Source organism: Schistocerca piceifrons, chromosome 2 (assembly GCF_021461385.2).
Source record: "Schistocerca piceifrons isolate TAMUIC-IGC-003096 chromosome 2, iqSchPice1.1, whole genome shotgun sequence".
NCBI lineage: Eukaryota > Metazoa > Arthropoda > Insecta > Orthoptera > Acrididae > Schistocerca > Schistocerca piceifrons.
The window spans coordinates 596,285,056-596,304,714 of record NC_060139.1 but is presented as its reverse complement, the minus strand read 5'-3'; the positions used below and the strand labels follow the sequence as shown (position 1 = coordinate 596,304,714).

Below are 19,659 nucleotides of genomic sequence, written 5' to 3'. Positions count from 1 at the left end.
CTTGGTCCTTCTATGTGGCTGATGTCGAAGATCCAGTATTAGGCATCGACTTCCTTTTCGGACTGTCTCCAGATCTTCAGTCAGCCGGATTATTGCACCACGCCTCGTCCACGCACATTGCATGTTCAGTCACCTCTTCGGCCCCCCCTCCCCCTCGGCTGCCCGACGACCTGGGCACAGCTCCCATCAAGTGCTCTTCATCGGCAGACAGCCTCACGATTTCCACCGCCCATCTCCAGTCTGAACGCCCTGCAGTCGACGATCTCCGTCCTCACAACGTCGAACGGAACTGTGCCAGATCATCGGCTACGCAAGCCCTCACTGAGGCACGATGCCTCATACAATGCCTGCCAACGCCGCCACCACCTGACACCGGAGATGCACCTCATGGAACTTTGTCGACACCGAAGCAGACTGCTTCCCTGGCACATCAGGTTAGTGACTCTCATGTGCTACCGATCCCCGTTCACGACGGGCCCCAAATGAGTTCGCCAGCCAAGCTGAACGCTATTACGAATGGCACGACACACAAAATTGTCACGACAGATGGGCCTCCAGTGCGCCATAAAGCGCACTGACTGCCACCACATAAACTACGCCTTGCTAAAGCCGCAGTGGAGGAACTTCTAAGGACAGGCATTGTTCGCCCATCGGACAGTAACTGGTCCTCCCCCATACATTTAGTTCCCAAAAAGGATGGCACTGTGCGCCTGTGCGGCGACTATCGTCGCCTCAACGCGCGGACGGTATTAGACAATTACCTGATACCTCACATACAAGACTTTGCGCAAGTACTTAGCAGAGCACACATCTGCAGTGTCTTGGACTGCCGCAAGGCATATTTACAGATACCAATGGAACAGAGTGACATCCCAAAGACAGCAGTAATCACACCTTTTGTCCTGTACGAATTTTGTTACATGCCCTATGGTCTCAAAAACGTGGCCCAAACTTGGCAGCATTTTATAGACTCACTTCTTTTTAACTGCACATATTGCTACACATACCTCGATGACATACTAATTTTCTCCCCCTCTGACAGGGAACATGAACTCCACCTGGCCACAATACAGGACTTATTGACACGTAACGGAGTCGAGATCAATAATGACAAGTCACAACTCTGCTGCACCGCTGTCACTTTTCTGGGGTATATAGTCTCCTCGGATGGTATATGCCCCCCGCAGGAGTGGGTTGACTGCATTCGTGAGCTACCCCTCCCAGTGTCGTTTCGTGAACTATGCCAGTTTTTAGGAACTGTCAATTTCTACCGTCGCAACCTGCCAATGGTGGCAGCAATTCAAGCCCCTTTGACTGATGCATTGGCCGGAAAACAAACCTCAGGCAGTTGCCGAGTACCGTGGTCTGACAGCATGGTGAGAGCTTTTGAAGACCTTAAATCAGCGTTAGCACGTGGTGTCACTCTCGCCCACCCTTTGCCAGATGCCTGCATCTCGATTACAGCAGATGCAAGTGATTTCGCAATCGGTGCAGTCCTACAACAGCATGTCAATGACACGACTCAACCACTCCGTTCTTTTTCCAAAAAATTATCTACAGCTCAGCGTAAATGGTCAGCATTCAACAGAGAATTGCTTGCAGTTTATGAAGCTGTAAAATATTTCTGCACAGACATTGAAGGAAGGAACATAACAATCTTCACGGACCACCGCCCCCTCACGGAGGCTATCCGTAACCCCGCTACTGACCTTCCCCCACGTAGGTTCCGGCAAATGGACTTAATTTGCCAATACACAACAGACATCCGTTACATTCGAGGGTCAGAAAATGTGGTGGCTGACTACCTATCACGTATCTCTGCAATTTCATCCCCCATTAATTTCGATGAGTTGGCCCACTTACAGGACAGTGACACCGAATTGCACAACCTCCGACAGGACCCAGATACTTCCCTTCAGATCGTTTCATGCAACCTACTGGGCTCGGCCAAGCCACTGTGGTGTGATACATCCACGGGCACCACTCGGCCTATTGTTCCCCCTGTGCTGCGTCGCCAAGTGTTCAGTACTTTACGTAACCTGGCACATCCTGGTGCTAAGGCTACTACGCGCCTGGTTACAGAACGCTTTGTGTGGCCAGGTGTGAAGAGGGATTGTCGTACTTGGGCTCGTGCTTGTTTACAGTGCCAGCGCAGCAAAGTTGGCAGGCACACACAACCCAGTCTAGGTAAATTCGACATCCCGAAAGGCCGCTTCCATCATGTACATGTGGATCTCGTAGGACCATTACCTGTGTCGGATGGTTTCAGGTATATCCTGTCCGGCATTGATAGCGTTACACGTTGGGTGGAGGCAATCCCCCTGCAGGACATCACAGCAGATTCCGTAGCACGTGCATTTGTATCCTCCTGGATAGCTCGATTTGGCTGTCCTACGTCCATCACCACCGACCAGGGAAGACAGTTTGAATCCCTGCTGTTTAACAAACTCTGCGTCCTCTGTGGGGTGGATAGATTCCGCACTACGGCTTACCACCCCCAGAGCAATGGACTGGTCGAGCGATGGCACAGAACACTGAAAGTGGCACTCATGTGCCACGGTGGTGAGTGGTGCGATGCCCTTCCCTGGGTTATGCTAGGAATACGCACAGCTTACAAGACAGACCTCCAGGCTTCACTTGCAGAGCTCCTGTATGGCGAGACCCTAGTCCTCCCCGCAGAGTTCGTCAACGACGAAGCAATCGCCGACCTGTCCGACCTCTCCATGCTAGTTGAACGGGTCCGGACACACATAGCCGCGATCCGCACGCCTCCTCCATGGCCACATACCCGCCCTCACGTGTTCAGGCATGTGGCACTGGACTCTCGTGAGTTCGTTATGTTACGGGATGACACGGTCAAACCGGCATTACAACCACCCTACTCTGGCCCATATCGAGTAGTGTCTCGCAGGGACAATACTATGGACATTCTCATCAGTGGTCGCCAGCAGACATTTTCCCTCCAACGCGTGAAGCCAGCCCGGACGATCGAAGAATCTGTAACACACCCCCCCGAGTCGAGTGTTCTTCGATCAGATGGTGACGACCCCGACCCCACACACACCACCCACCCTCCTGCGTCCCACCATGATCGTATGTGCACCGAGCCTACACCCGAGGGCAACTCAGCGGTTGCGTACGATGATATGCTACCTTCGTTCCAAACAGGCACTGCGTGTGACAATCCACAATCTCAGGCTCAACCTCATGTTACGTGTGACATTACACCGTCCCAAGTGTTGGTACCCAATACCTCCAAAGAGTGTTCCAATGTTTCTCCTGAACTATGTTACTTTTCGCCCCCAGCCCCCCCCCCCCCCCTAGTGCGCCCTACATCCACTGTCGACAAAATTTGCATCGCAATCAGCAATCAACGCCTCTGAGTGCCAACGCGACAAGCTTTCCTTGCAGCTCCACGAGGGATCCATCTTCGTCCTCCACGTAGGGGACACTTCACGTGGGTCCACACCCACATCACACATCACCATCCTGTGCACAGTCCCTATCCCAAATGGGGTGGATACGGCTGCCATAACCGCAACGTTCAGCACCGACGGGATGCTCAAGATTCGCATCCCCCTCTCCGCCGGTACTGCAACAACATCTCCTGTGCCCGTCCAGTTCACGCGCGCAGGTCGACCAGTCCGCCCCCCTCACTGGATAGCGGACTATACGAGCGCTAGTCCACCCTGTACAGACAGTATGGACACTTAGCACACGCTGCTATCAACCAGCGAGCATCCCACAATGCCACTACACAGGAAGACACCCACGTCCATTCCCCAGTGCTCTGCACTCCTGGGGGGGGGGGGGGGGGGGGGGGGCCCTCTGTGGTGACAGTCAACTGCCAGTAACTTCACCGGCGAAGCACAGAGTAAAAGGTCTTCGGGGACTCGAGCTTCTTTGGCAGTCCCGTCTGCGTCTTGACGAGTGATACACGTGTCGTGAAATTGTGCATTGTTTTTCTTGTGTTCCTGTAAATATACGAACCATAAATAAAGTGCCTTATCATAATAAGTTGGAATTTTTGGTGCGTGGACCGTCACTATAGCCATAAAAACCCACAAAGTAATCTCAAAGTAATTACTATAATTATCAGTTTATATAGCTTAGCACTAGTCCTTATTTGTTGTTAGTACATTTTACAGAAGTAGCAGTGACATATTCCACATCCTTCCTTGATGGAAGATGATGTATGAAATGAACAGTGAATGAACACATCTGTCTCATACTATGTAGAAAGGGGCCAATTTATGCACAGAAAGAAAATCTTTTCTAATTAGGTGGCTGAACCTTCCACTTAAAGTCTCCCAGGCAACAATGTCATAGAATTCTTTCCTTTTTATTTCACTGTAGCTGTTTTGATGTGTATTGCATTATGTATTATCACTGATATTTTTTTTCTTAATAACTCAACTCACTTGACAACTAACAGTCAGCAACAATTCACAATTGTGACAACCACTTAGCTTCAAAGATTTCCTCAGGATTGCAAAATGAACAAACTTGCACACATACACTGCATTCTAATTATTGTTAAACATCCATTGCAAATTTTTAAACTCTTTCTTACTTAAATTATTATAAGCATTTTCTGACTACTTGCAATTAACTTATAATGAGGAAGCTAAGTAAAAGCCAATTTACTGTTTGCAAAAGACAAATTGCAGTACATTTTCAATTAAAATACAGGAAGTCTGTTTTCCTGGACTGCTCAGCTAAATAAATACTGCACCACTTTCACACAGTACTTGTACAAAAAGATTAATTATGGTATAATTAGGCCCCTGGAAAAAGAGTCTCAATATCCTGTTCATACAAACTTTCGGGTAAAGTACTTACTTCATCAGACAGAGCAGGTAAGCTTGCTTTCACCAGTTCTGATGTATTGACCGTCATCAAAAACTGCATAAGGTCTGAAGAGTTCTGAGCATCATATCCCAGGTATGAAACAAAACGGTATGTTCTATCTGTAGCATTTTTATCAAATGCCCATGGGCTAAGTGCAGATCCACTTTGTGCTATAGCACGTTTGAAAAGACCTATCAACAAAAAATAGAGCATTAATTAACTAAACTTGGATACTTTCTTTACCGCTGCTATGCATTTCTGCTAGTATGTCATTGATTTTAGTCACTAAGAGTGCTATTTTTAAGAAAAATAGTTAACACAGCTGTAATAATATACACTATCATAATATTATTATTAATTGATATAACTGTCACTACTATTCACAGTTTATGCACCTTGTACGTTACACTGTTAACTGTAGACACAGTCACCATAAGTCTGGTTACATATACGAGATAACCTGAAATCCAGGTAAAATAAGTGCATAAATAAACAAATAAAATAACATTTTTGCTTAGCTGTACTTAAATATGAACAATCCCATTGTGAAATTCAGCTTGAATCCTTCAAATTTTGTCACTCCTATATTTTACAGTTTATGCTTTCACAGTTCCTTCCAGGCTTCATCTACTGTATTCCTTCCAGTAATGATTCTCATGACAGCAGCTGTTTTACCATATTACTATCACTTCAACAAATATCACTGGTGGATTATGCTCTTTAGCTAGCTCCCTCTCCAAAATTCCCTAAAACTGGAACAACAAGTAGTCAATAATTTGTGGAAGAATTCTAGATTAGATTAGATTAGATTAATACTAGTTCCATGGATCATGAATACGATATTTCGTAATGATGTGGAACGAGTCGAATTTTCCAATACATGACATAATTAGGTTAATTTAACAACATACTTAAGTTAATATAACAACTTTATTTTTTTGCGTGTTTTTTAATTTTTCTTTATTTTTTATTTTTATTTTTTAATAATTTTTTTTCTTAATTTATATCTAAAAATTCCTCTATGGAGTAGAAGGAGTTGTCATTCAGAAATTCTTTTAATTTCTTCTTAAATACTTGTTGGTTATCTGTCAGACTTTTGATACTATTTGGTAAGTGACCAAAGACTTTAGTGCCAGTATAATTCACCCCTTTCTGTGCCAAAGTTAGATTTAATCTTGAATAGTGAAGATCGTCCTTTCTCCTAGTATTGTAGTTATGCACACTGCTATTACTTGAATGGTGAAACCTTGCAGGCTTCGAGTAACTTGAGGCTGATGCTAGCAGGAACCTAGGTATAGTGGTAAGCAACATGCCGCCCCCCCATGCCCCCCCTCCCGCCTCCCCCTACCAAATAGTGCGGTTTTTTTTTTTTTTTTTTAAAATCTCTCGTGCTAAATTTTGACTGTAATCACTTACAATGGCTGTTACATTGCAAAGCTTAGCAGCAGCAAGAGTCTGTAAGTTGTCAAAGCTGAGCAGAACTTTGGCTCCTTACTTGTTATTGGTGCATGTCGATACATCATGTCGACTGTCTTATGTCTACGACTGCTACAAACTCTAGTGATCTAAGTGCTGTAACATCATAGCAGCATGGCAGACTCATGTTGTGTGTATCAAATGAAATATAAATGCCATGATGAGTGTGTCTGAAAATGAACAACTCTATGATAAGCTTTCACATAACTGAATAATGTCATATTACTGACTTGAGCTGCTGGTAAAATACTTTACTTATACAACCTATTTCAGTCATCCGACCATCATCAGTTTCATAAAATTATTCACAGCATCATGTTATGTGAAATATAAGGTGATTATTGTCTGTTGATGAAACCATGAGTAAAGCACTATCATCAAATTGTAATATAAATTACATTGTCAGTTGATCATATCTGAGCTAGGAAGTGTGCACAGTCATGTTAAAACTGTAATCAGCATCACACAAAGAAGGAAAACTTACTAGCTTTTGCAGTAATTCTTTTCTTAGCTAGAGCAAAATACACAAAGAAAAAGAAAAAACTGCACACACATACACATGCACACACACACATACACATGCTTGTGCCCTTACACAGTGTCACACTGGACGGACAGTGCTACTGCTGCATTTGGCACGTGCACTTGGTTGTGGTGGGGGCAGTGTTGGGTGGGTTATGTATAGGGAGAGAGAGGTAGAAGCCACGGAGAGTGATTGGGGACCCAAGTCTGTGTGTGTTTAGGGGGGGTGGGGGGGGGGTATTACTCCAGCTCCAGCTGAAAAAAAAAAGGCTTACCCTGAAAGCTAGCAAGTTTCCTTTCTTTCTGTTCCGTCTGTGCCTATTGACAATTCAACGCTACTGCTTTTCTGTGAACATATACAGCAGTTCTGCTGCATACACTGCACAGCTTTTTACGATGAGTTGACTACAACCAGCTGTCCACCAGATGAATGTCCACCACCAATACAAAAGTATTCAAGTTCATATCCTCTCTGCTTTGGCACTAGCAATGCAGAATTTTGTCTGCTTTGGATCTATAAATTCATTAGATTTGGTATCAGCTTTGATCAGTGAAATATCATCAGTCAAAGATGATTCTAATTCACAGGGACATAATCTGAGATCAATCTTTATACAATACAGTTTTCTGAGTTCAGGCTGACCAATTTCACTTTCTGTGATATTCTAAGATCGAGTACTTTATACAATTGGCTCTATATGCATTTCTTTTTAGCTGCAGGTCTTCATTAGTAATGGAGAATAACATAATTATCACACTTGCACGAGAAAAGATTCGCTGTACATTCCAGTTTTAGCCATAACAGTAACAGTTTGATAATGAACTTCTTTTTTCCAATAAGTAAGAAATGGACATAATGAATTTCCTTTCCCATCCTGTCCTATCCATGCACCATCAGTAATGACTTCATTGCCAATTAAATGTACACAGTGGTCTTCTAGGCCTTCCTTGTTTAATTTTATGCTTCTTTAGTGTCTATAACAGAAAAGCTATTAATTAAAGTAATCAATCTAACAATTTAATTTTGTTCAAAAATTAAAAGACAAGTGCACAGAAGCTAATGGAATTTTCATTGAAGCCACTAGAATGACAATATGTGGAAATAGCTTGATTTGTGTAACTACATAAAAATCATGCAGTTTAGTTTACTGTAACTATAAAAACTAATTTTTTAGTATCTACTACACATTAAACTACAGTGACACAGAATAATCAGAGAGGTATATTTGAATTCATACTTATATAATATATTCATTCCCTTACTGCAAGGAGTACATGAATTAGCAATCCCCATATGGCTGACTGTGACTATAGGTGACATTTAAAATTCATGTTTTTATACAGCTTAATGTTGTTTCTACCACTTTAACTTTTGGACTTGTATGTTGAAATTTAATTTATTGGTACATTTTTAAACTCTTAACCAGGGTTCTCTTTCCCTCAATCCAAAACTGTTAATGCTTGTTGCACATTATATGGTATTATGAAGGTACCTTTTGACTTTGGTGACAGCACATGGTAATGGACAGAGGCTCCTCCAGCACTTTGACCACCAATTGTAACATCATCTGGATTACCTCCAAATGCTGCAATATTCTGTTTTGTCCATTCCAGTGCAAGGACTTGATCTTTCATGCCAAGATTTCCGGGAAGAACTGAATCACCAGTACTCATGAATCCTGCATTTAACAAAAAATTTTGGTGTACAATATGAAAGTTTCAGATTTTTGTGTGTTGTAATGAATTATTCTGATCTTAGAAACTGAAGGAATAAAGGTTAGAACAGTCACTCATTCTTTTTGTTGAGTCAAAAACTTCATTTAATGTGCTGAAGGAATGTGAATATTTCAATACAGTATATTCAGTTTATATGCCAAGGACATTATGTAAGTTACTGAAGTACTATAGGGAAACACATAGCTCCATTTTTCTTTTGAAACAGTACATGTTAGACATTGCTGTAATGATAAAGAGCATTTTAGATAAATGTAGAAAAAAATTTAGAAAAGAAAAATTAATAGTCCATGAAAACAATGTGAGCCAGGTAGTACATGCACATTCACTATGTGATCAGAAGTATTCGGACACCTGGCTGAAAATGACTTACAAGTTTGTGTGCCCTCCATCCGTAATGCTGGAATTCAATATGGTGTTGGCCCACCATTAGCCTTGATGACAGCTTCCACTCTTGCAGGCATATGTTCTGTCAGGTGTTGGAAGGTTCTTGGGGAATGGAAGCCTATTCTTCACAGAGTGAGGAGAGGTATTGATGTCAAACAGTCAGGCCTGGTACAAAGTTTGCATTCCAAAACATCCCAAAGGCATTCTATAGGATTCAGGTCATTACCCTGTGCAAACCATTTCCTTACAGGGATGTCATTGTCGTGTAACTACTCTGCTAAAGGCCATGCATAATGAACAGGAGCTCAATTGTGTTGAAAGATGCAATCACCATACCCGAATTGTTCTTCAACATTGGGAAGCAAGAAGGTGCTTAAAACATCATTGTAGGCCTGTGCTGTGATAGCACCACACAAAACAACAAGGGGTGCAATCCCCCTCCATGAAAAACACGACCACACCATAACACCACTACCTCCGAATTTTACTGTTGGCACTACACATGCTGGCAGATGACATTCAACGGGCATTCGACATACCCTCACCCTGCCACATTGTGTAGCATGATACATCACTCCACACAACATTTTTCCACTGTTCAATCATCCAATGTTTACACTCCTTACAAGAAGCGAGATGTTTGGCATTTACCGTCGTGATGTCTGGCTTATGAGCAGCCACTCGACCATGAAATCCAAGTTTTCTCACCTCCTGCCTAACTGTCATAGTATTTGCAGTGGATCCTGATGCAGTTGGGAATTCCTGTGTGATGGTCTAGATAGATGTCTGCCTACTACACATTACGACTCTCTTCAACTGTCGGTGGTCTCTGTCAGTCAACAGAAAAGGTTTGCCTGAACGCTTTTGTGCTGTACATGTCCCTTCATGTTTCCAATTCACTATTACATCAGAAACAGTGGGCCAGGGGATGTTTAGGAGTGTGGAAATCTTGCATACAGACGTTTGACACAAGTGACATCCAATCGCCCGACAACGTTCGTAGTCCATGAGTTCCGTGTAGTGCCCCATTCCGCCCTTTCATGATGTCTAATGACTGCTGAGGTCACCAATATGAAGCACAATGCACCTAATATGAAAAACATATGTTTTTGGCGGTGTCCGGATACTTCTGATCACATAGTGCAGTTGGCACTGTCACTAATTTTTTAGTGCAAGTGCATTATACATTTGTTCACTGTTCCAAAAATATGTGAGTCAATGCAACTCAACTTTCAGCTGTGTCTCCAGAACTGGGAAAAACAAAGCTCTTATAAAAATTCCAAAGAAGAGAGAGTAAATGTGCATTTTTTTTCATACTTGATAATTCATTCCCAATGAGCAATAAATAACTGGGAGGAATCAAAAGCTAAGACAAAAGTACAATCACAAAAAAAAGGAGAAAAGCCAATCAGAAAATAAGATGTATTGACTCTCTATGATTTACTGAAGTAAAAAAAAAAATAAAAATAAAAAATAAAAATAAAAATTTTATTGTGTTTACAAGCAGATTTGAGGAACTGTAATGGCAGATATGTTTAAGTTTAACAATATTGAGGATTTAATGAAACAATAAAAGGTACTGAGTACATTAAACAGATAAAAAGAAAACAGTGACTAATTATACACACATACTGTGACTATAATAAAAGCAACACTCACTACAATACAACAGCACACTGAGTCATAGGATGGAAGAGAAACCACTAGGTAACTGGCCTACAAGCCACTACCCCACTGGCTACACTAACATACACACGATATGGATACTTAAAGATGACATAATAAACAAAACATTCCATCAAATTTTGTGCAGTATATTCATAAAAGTGCAAAGTGGATAGATGTTGTAAAGTTATCTGCAGAGTGCAAGCAATGTTTATGAAATCACATATTTATTTTCATGCTAAAATACATGTTTTATTTAAGAAAAGAACATTTTGTAAATAAGCATTCTCCCATTTCTAATGCTGGTAAGCCTTTCATCTTGATACTAGTAAAAACAGATATGTCATTTGACTGGTATGTGCCATACTGATCGTCTTACTGCTTTTAGTGATATGTTCTAGTTGTTGTCTTTGCAAGATGTTTTTGCTAGAATATAAATAGTAAAGATATTATATTGACCACATGAAGCAGGAATTTTTATACTACAAGAGAAGAGTAACCTTTTTATTTTTTTGAATAATAAATATGATCTTTTGTGCCATATTAGATGACTGAGTATGCAAGAACGTAATTAATTTACATAGCCTATTCTGTACCACACACTCTAAATTTCATACATAACGTGTAATGTCTAGCTTGTTTGTTGGTTTTTACATTACAATGTCCCACATAATCGTATTCAATAATCAGACTCCAAAAAGCATAGTGACTCTCCTGTTCCAATACTGTGATCAGTGATGGTGATTGTTGTTAAAGACCAGAAATTGATGAAGAGATTTTATTTACATAGTAATAACTTGTTTGTGCTAAGCCAGAGCATGAGTTTTTAGATTTTTTGTCAATATACCATCTACCTCTTGAGGATAATGATAGACTCTAAAATACTATAATCATCTACATATAATACTGATATTCCTATGGCAGTACTTTTCAGTAATTCATTAGTAAAAATGATAAAGAGAAGGGAATATAGATTATAGCCTTTAGGCATATTAGGCTTTACAAGTTGCTCTGTGAACTGTAAAGTTTCATCATGCATCTGCCAACTATTACACTGTACATCTTCCTTGAAAGATAAGATACAAATCCTTCAATGCAAGCAGTGTGCTTTTAAAGTTTTAATCTGCATTAAATAAAAAATTTTATAGTTCTGCCTGTTTAAACATCCATGCAAGAAGAAAGATATAGGTTAGCACATGTAACAAAGATGATATCATTCATAAACTCAATAAAAAAAAATTACACCCAAGACGATATTATTGAAGTTCTGTTGACTGGAATATTTACATTAAGTCATGGATTCCAGGCAGGGAGATAGCAGGAATGGCATTCATCTTGGTTGCAGGTACTAACAATGTTTATTAATACAATTGTGCAGCACATGTTCAAGACATTCACACAAACAGCTAAGAATAAACTGACACCTCATCCAGCACTTCAAAGATATCACTAAACTGAAAGAATGTCTGACAAAGACAATTTTGCACTGAGTTTTTACACAATAAGCTGTCGCTCAGAGGGTGAACTCCCCACAAAATTATAAATTTGATGAACTATAACAAGAAAACAGACAATGTGAGAACAAATCTCATAGTGAGCTGTTGCCAAACTTACAGTCTCAAAATAATATAAGTTCTAGAGAAAATGCAAGAATATGGGAAGACGTACTCTGAGTACAAAAGAACATTTTGCTTTTGATGTGCAAATGTAGATCACTCATGGAAAGGAAACAAGCTTTTGTGATTATATAGAAAGATAACTGCAGTCATTTATCAAATGCACATAATTTTAAAAAAGGAAATGAAGGTCTCATTGACAAAGGGGTTTTAAAACATATGAACAAAATAATTAGTATCCCAATAGCATTTGTTGCTGCTATTGCTCCCTTGAACAACACTGGCAATAGAACTCTTAAATATCTCACTGAAGATTCTCAAGTACTGAATGCTCCTGCTCTGCTGCAGAACAGCTATAATGGCATCAACATCCAACAAACTTTTTTTTAATGTGAGGACTTTTTCTATTCTTGTTAATAGCCTTGGACACAAGTTTGAATCTTGTATTACCAAAGCATCAGCCATTACGGCAAAAGGTTCTGTCATACCCAGTGCTTCCCTTTGTGAAATTGGCAAGTATCCATATTTATGGCGCATTCTTCAAAATTCTCCATGAAAAAATCTGACACAGAAAGTGACAAATTTGGACCCATGGCCATTCTAGTGGTCATTTCATAATATTTACCACTATACATAATGTGTCAATTTCTGGAGAGAAGTGGTTGGCAAGGAAACTCAATGTATCTTCAAGAGGCACTTTCAAATAATACAGAAAACACAGACTGATCATATTTCATCTGTGCCTATTCTTACGCATTTGATGATGGCGATAACAATCTGGGAGTTCATAATTTGTTGTTCACAATAAATATTTACGCAATACTTAGCAAATCTAGATAGGTTAAGTAACAACATATTATGTACTGTAGAATAAGAAATGTCATCTTGTGGGAAATCTTGGTAGAATATGCTTCTATTATTAGCGATCAGCTGCATTTACAGGTTTGTCTTATTCAGCGTGCTACTAAATTGGGTTATGAAAATTTGGCCACAGATATTTCATTATTTTTCCTGATGCCTCTAAAGCTCTGGTTGTGCAAAATTTGAATCTCCTAGAAAATTTCTTCACTGCCATTACCATTCCGATGTGTTCAAATAATTGTTAATTTACAATAAGCAAAAATTTGTTGTGTTGGATATGAACTTGTTCCTAAAATTTATCGGTTCTGATATAAGCACACATGATCTATAAATATTTATAGCCAATTATCCTATCACTTCTTTTTCCCTTTGTTTTCTTTATGTTTTCCTGAAAACTTTAACTTGTTTTTATATAAAAAGAAAATTATTTTCAAAATGAAGTTTCACAGTTTAGGCTTTTAAAATCATGATCTGCGCAATGTATGAAATGACTTCCATACTTACCTAAGGCTCCAAGTCGGTATTGTATGGTAACAACCAAAATTCCATTGTCAACATAATAATCTTGTGAATTTGATTGGGCATACCCTGTTACAAAGCAGCCACCATGTATTAGCACCAACACTGGTCTATTGGGGTTGCTTGTATTTGACGGCAACTGCAACACAATTGAAAGGGAAATATTTGGATGTTGTGAACATTTAAGTAATATATCTGATTTCATACTACTTCATGTTGAAAGATACTGATTCATCAATAAAATAGTAGGCTAAAAAATATACCATGCTTTGTGAGTAATCACTAACATTATTTTCTCAAAAATGGACATTTTGAGATTGTGGGTGTGTACAAAGCACACATTGATTCTTGAAAAGAAGAAAACAGCAACCAAACACTCTTAATAATGCTATTTATGTACACAACTAGTACCATTGCTGGTCCTGAACCAACAGGTTCATCTCCAGTTGGCTGTCCAAATTTATATCACATTGATTGAGGTTTACATTATTTGTTAGCTGGTTTTTCCCTTTCTGGCAGAAGTGTCTTTTGGGCCCTACAGCAGAAGCCCATTTAACAACAACCTATTTAACTGTAACTGTACCTGATAAAAAATGAAAACAATGTAAACGAATCACTAAGGTAGAGTTGTTTCAGATTTAGTTACTTATGGCATTCTAACATAAGTAACCTAAATCTTGAACAATTCTTGGAGATTTATTTACATTGTTTTCATTCTGTATCAGGTACAGTTACAATTAAATAGCTAGGCCATTTCTCATATTGTTTTTTTGCTGTACGGAACCATCACCTTGAGGGACTTTCACCACAAGATGGAAAAAAAACCGACAAGTAATGCAAACCGCATAGAATTTAATAAAAATATGAACTAACATCTGAAGATGAATCTATTGGTTTGAAAATTATAATGGTATTGTCTGTGTAAATAAATTGGATTATTAATTATCACTCAACAGTTGTGAGTTGGTAAATGTTTTGCATCTGACATGTAATAGTGAAAATTAGTATAACGCATTTACACATTTCTGTTTACATTGTCTACATGTTTCAGTGGACTAGTGTAAATTTTGTAAGCGCTTTAATCATTTTGGTGATGATATTAAGGTCTCAATCTTTGAAATACTTTTTTTAGTTCATTCTGGGTGTATGTATGCAAATAACTGTTACCTGGTTCCAACTGGTGTTGTACTCTAACAGAATCTAAACAAACCCAAAACACTGTTGCTAGCTTCTTCGAGTTTGCTGCCAGGCCCTAAAATCAACATGACTCACTATTTCAGTGACCCACCTGCCCACCATCTTTGGTAGAGAAGCTACTGCTACTGCTACTCCCACTGGTTAGTCTTGCTGAAAATTGATGCCAAGGTTGGAAACTGTCATCCTATATAGGCCTTCATACCATGCATGGTGCATGTATTATCCATTACAGGGGTTTCTCCCAAGACTAGGCTTGTGGAGCTATCCATAGTAAAACACCAGCACCAATGATGTGTCATACTCAAACACTACTGTCAGCCACTCCAGTTGGTTACACCAAAGAATGTTTTCTTTTGGTGTGAGATAGTATAATTTTGTGTGTGTGTGTGTGTGTGTGTGTGTGTGTGTGTGTGTGTGTGTGTGTGTGCATGTATAAAATTTTTTGTGTACTTGTGCAAGGGAAGATATAACTGATATGTCAGTTGAGGACCAAAGTGTCCATATGGCAATATTTATACTATCTGTATAAATAAACGAGAGGACAGCCCTCAGTTTCTTTTTTCTTCTTCTTCTTCTTTTCCAAGGGCTGCTAGGAGCTGCCTGGCTGTTAGCTTTTGTCTTTTACTGTCCTGATTTTATCATGTAAGCATCAAAATGTGTAGATTGGAATAATCTCCAACATATTAGACTAATTTTCATTCAAAATGTGTTCCAATACATTTATACAATACCATTTCATATATTTATGCCAACAATTATTGTGCTACTAAATCAGCTTTTCCACTTTTTTGTGGGAGAGATGCAACACTTTGACATGACAATTATGTGGCATAACTTTGTTACTAATTTCTGGCATCTTTTTCTCTTATCATACAGATTGAACCTGCAGTCATTTGAAGAAGAAGTCCAAGAATTTTCACTACACACAGAGCACATAGTTGTTATCAGATTGTGATATGAAATTTGCATTTTCAAAAATTCCATTGGTCCATAACTTTGCTGGTGCTGCTCCAAACACCAATTTGGGACATTTACAGTGTGCAGTCTTCAACTTCTTCATAATTCATTTAACGAGCAGAGATGGAATCCAACTCACAGGTTCCATGTCTTGCTAAGAGGAAAATCTTTGTCTCTATTAACCAAATTGTCTGCCGACTGGACTTCAAGTGCCTCCTTACAAACACTGTCGCAAAAAACTGTATGTATCAGCAATTCCAACTAAATTTTACCATGTGTCCCTTATTTAAACAATGTTCCATTACCATTTATTTTTCAGGCTGTTGTAGCCTCATATAACAGTGATGTTCCTAATCTGTGCAAATCAACTGACTGATATGAAACTGTGTGCCAGACCAAGACTCGAACTCGGGACCTTTGCCTTTCGCGGGCAAGTGCTGTACCATCTGAGCTGGCAACTGATTGATGTCAGCCTTCCCTCACTGACAAGGAATGTTGTATCTGTCAGGCTTCCTAAGTCCCAAATCATTCCTGAAAGAGCTGAGTAATGCCCTAATTTGGCAGACTGCTTAACAGAGATGAGTGTTTTCTTCCTAGCAGGTTGTGAAACTCTATAACATCTTACATCAAACCGCAACATTCTTTGTCGTAGCTAGCCTATTTTTTAGAGGAAAGTTTGATGTATAATTCATCATTGGCATATGTCATTGGCAGGGAGTACTACAAGGTCAATTTGGGGACAGAACATGTGATAGGCAGTACATGCAATATGTACAGTATGGAGGCCTACAGAGGTCAAATGGTTTCCAGCTTTGCCATCATTTTTTATCAGGACTCAGCAGCAGCAGCAGTACCTCTCTGAAAGATAGTGGACAGGTGAATTGCTGAAATATCCAGTCATATTGAATGTCCAGCAGCAAACACAAGGAGAGAAACAAGAATTATTACACCGTGAAAGCCCTTGCAGTGACATCTCAACATATCTACCAAAGTTTTGGTCCTATACAAAGAACTCACCTCCAGCCCCACACCAAAGTTTAAACATGATGTACTCATAAAACACCTTACTACCATACATTGTAGTGAATATCTTATTTTACTTGTGCTGATAAATAGATTATAAGCTTTTTGACCTACCTAAGAAAAATGATCATACTCAAGCACAGGGAAAATAGCCAGATACCCTATAAATAAAGTACCAACTACTGGACAGATCCATATGCAAGATACTGTGCTTTGTAGCTCAGCTTCTGAACTGTTCTGTGTCAGAATGCACACATATACAAAGTAAAGAATGAAAAAAAGCGAAAATCTGAGGTAATATGTTCCACATAATTTTAAATATTGACTTGCTGCTCAACATATCTGTGTGGTATATTCCACCCACCATTTCCCATGATCATGAATGTTAAACTCAAGTTCACTGAGAAAAGAACATTATATAAAAAAAGAGAAAATGCAAACACACGAAAATATCAAAAAACGTAATCAAACATTAGTTAATAAAGAAAATGAAGAAAACGTTCTCTTAAGTTCTACATTTCATCAGATGAAATTCTAGCACACACTTAGAACTTGTAGTTTCATAAATGAAATCCCCAAAAAAATTAATTGGTAATTGGTTCTTCAATCAAGAAACACAACAACACAAATTACAGCAACTGCTCAAGCAAAGAAAGTTTACAAATGTAATGAGCTAGGGGTACCAATAACAATGAGAAAAGTGGGTAAATGAATTGGGTGTATTATGGCACATGTTACTTTTTTTTTTTTTTTAATTCCTTACTGAGTTCATCATTTGGCATTAATAAGATGGAACATTTCAATCATGCTGTGTTGCCACTTTGTCGCTGAAATATAAATCAAAACTAAAGGAACAACAATAAATGTAGAAATACCTCTGGGCTAAAAATATTGAGGTAGAGACAGTCTTCATTTCCTTCTATTACTCCGGATCCACGTCTCTGTACACATTTATCTGCATACGTTAAAGCGTCTCTTGTTTCATTCCAAGGAGATAGGGGTACTGGTGGCTGCAAATAACAGTGAACTTTTGTTTATAGGTTCATTTACTCACTTTCAATATTTAAAAACTCTCCTATACACATTCATTTTGAACTTCAGTTGAGATTACTCAGAATAAAGAATTCTGAATTCAAACTTTATCAGTTCAAATTAATTTAAAGTAATACCTACATAGGCTTTAAAATTAAAGTAAAACCACAATATAATTTATTATAAGTTATGAATACAAGCACTCTGTGTAATGCACCTTCAAGATATTATTTGGAAGATTCATTTTCCGTCCTTGTATTGACTTGCTCATAATGTATACCAGTGGAAATATGTTCCTGTCCAAGCACAAAAAGAAATTATGGAAGTGGCAATCCCCACAATCAGTACCTTTTGTGTACCATTTATATATTTATTTTGCCATCCATGGACATTTTAAAATGTATGGATGTTGTCAGTTGCGTACATTCATATATTTATATAGTTTGTTGTCACATGTACACTCCTGGAAATTGAAATAAGAACACCGTGAATTCATTGTCCCAGGAAGGGGAAACTTTATTGACACATTCCTGGGGTCAGATACATCACATGATCACACTGACAGAACCACAGGCACATAGACACAGGCAACAGAGCATGCACAATGTCGGCACTAGTACAGTGTATATCCACCTTTCGCAGCAATGCAGGCTGCTATTCTCCCATGGAGACGATCGTAGAGATGCTGGATATAGTCCTGTGGAATGGCTTGCCATGCCATTTCCACCTGGCGCCTCAGTTGGACCAGCGTTCGTGCTGGACGTGCAGACCACGTGAGACGACGCTTCATCCAGTCCCAAACATGCTCCATGGGGGACAGATCCGGAGATCTTGCTGGCCAGGGTAGTTGACTTACACCTTCTAGAGCACGTTGGGTGGCACGGGATACATGCGGACGTGCATTGTCCTGTTGGAACAGCAAGTTCCCTTGCCAGTCTAGGAATGGTAGAACGATGGGTTCGATGACGGTTTGGATGTACCGTGCACTATTCAGTGTCCCCTCGACGATCACCAGTGGTGTACGGCCAGTGTATGAGATTGCTCCCCACACCATGATGCCAGGTGTTGGCCCTGTGTGCCTCGGTCGTATGCAGTCCTGATTGTCGCGCTCACCTGCACGGCGCCAAACACGCATATGACCATCGTTGGCACCAAGGCAGAAGCGACCCTCATCGCTGAAGACGACACGTCTCCATTCGTCCCTCCATTCACGCCTGTCGCGACACCACTGGAGGCGGGCTGCACGATGTTGGGGCATGAGCGGAAGACGGCCTAACGGTGTGTGGGACCGTAGGCCAGCTTCATGGAGACGGTTGAGAATGGTCCTCGCCGATACCCCAGGAGCAACAGTGTCCCTAATTTGCTGGGAAGTGGCGGTGCGGTCCCCTACGGCACTGCGTAGGATCCTACGGTCTTGGCGTGCATCCTTGCGTCGCTGCGGTCCGGTCCCAGGTCGACGGGCACGTGCACCTTCCGCCGACCACTGGCGACAACATCGATGTACTGTGGAGACCTCACGCCCCACGTGTTGAGCAATTCGGCGGTACGTCCACCCGGCTTCCCGCATGCCCACTATACGCCCTCGCTCAAAGTCCGTCAACTGCACATACGGTTCACGTCCATGCTGTCGCGGCATGCTACCAGTGTTAAAGACTGCAATGGAGCTCCGTATGCCACGGCAAACTGGCTGACACTGACGGCGGCGGTGCACAAATGCTGCGCAGCTAGCGCCATTTGACGGCCAACACCGCGGTTCCTGGTGCGTCCGCTGTACCGTGCGTGTGATCATTGCTTGTACAGCCCTCTCACAGTGTCCGGA

At 40.4% G+C, this 19,659-nt stretch overlaps 1 protein-coding gene across 1 annotated transcript in view; it reads right to left on the bottom strand.

The window, feature by feature from the left end:
- LOC124775639 (esterase FE4-like) overlaps window positions 1-18,084 on the bottom strand; it is a 54,405-nt gene extending 36,321 nt beyond the window's left edge. Inside the window, exons 1-5 of the mRNA XM_047250467.1 lie at window positions 18,058-18,084; window positions 17,684-17,818; window positions 13,617-13,770; window positions 8,343-8,528; window positions 4,843-5,042 (exon numbers count right to left, since the gene is read on the bottom strand). Coding sequence (XP_047106423.1) covers window positions 4,843-5,042; window positions 8,343-8,528; window positions 13,617-13,770; window positions 17,684-17,818; window positions 18,058-18,084 — 702 coding nt within the window. The remainder of the gene's footprint in view (window positions 1-4,842; window positions 5,043-8,342; window positions 8,529-13,616; window positions 13,771-17,683; window positions 17,819-18,057) is intronic.
- Between the last annotated feature and the right edge of the window lie 1,575 nt (window positions 18,085-19,659).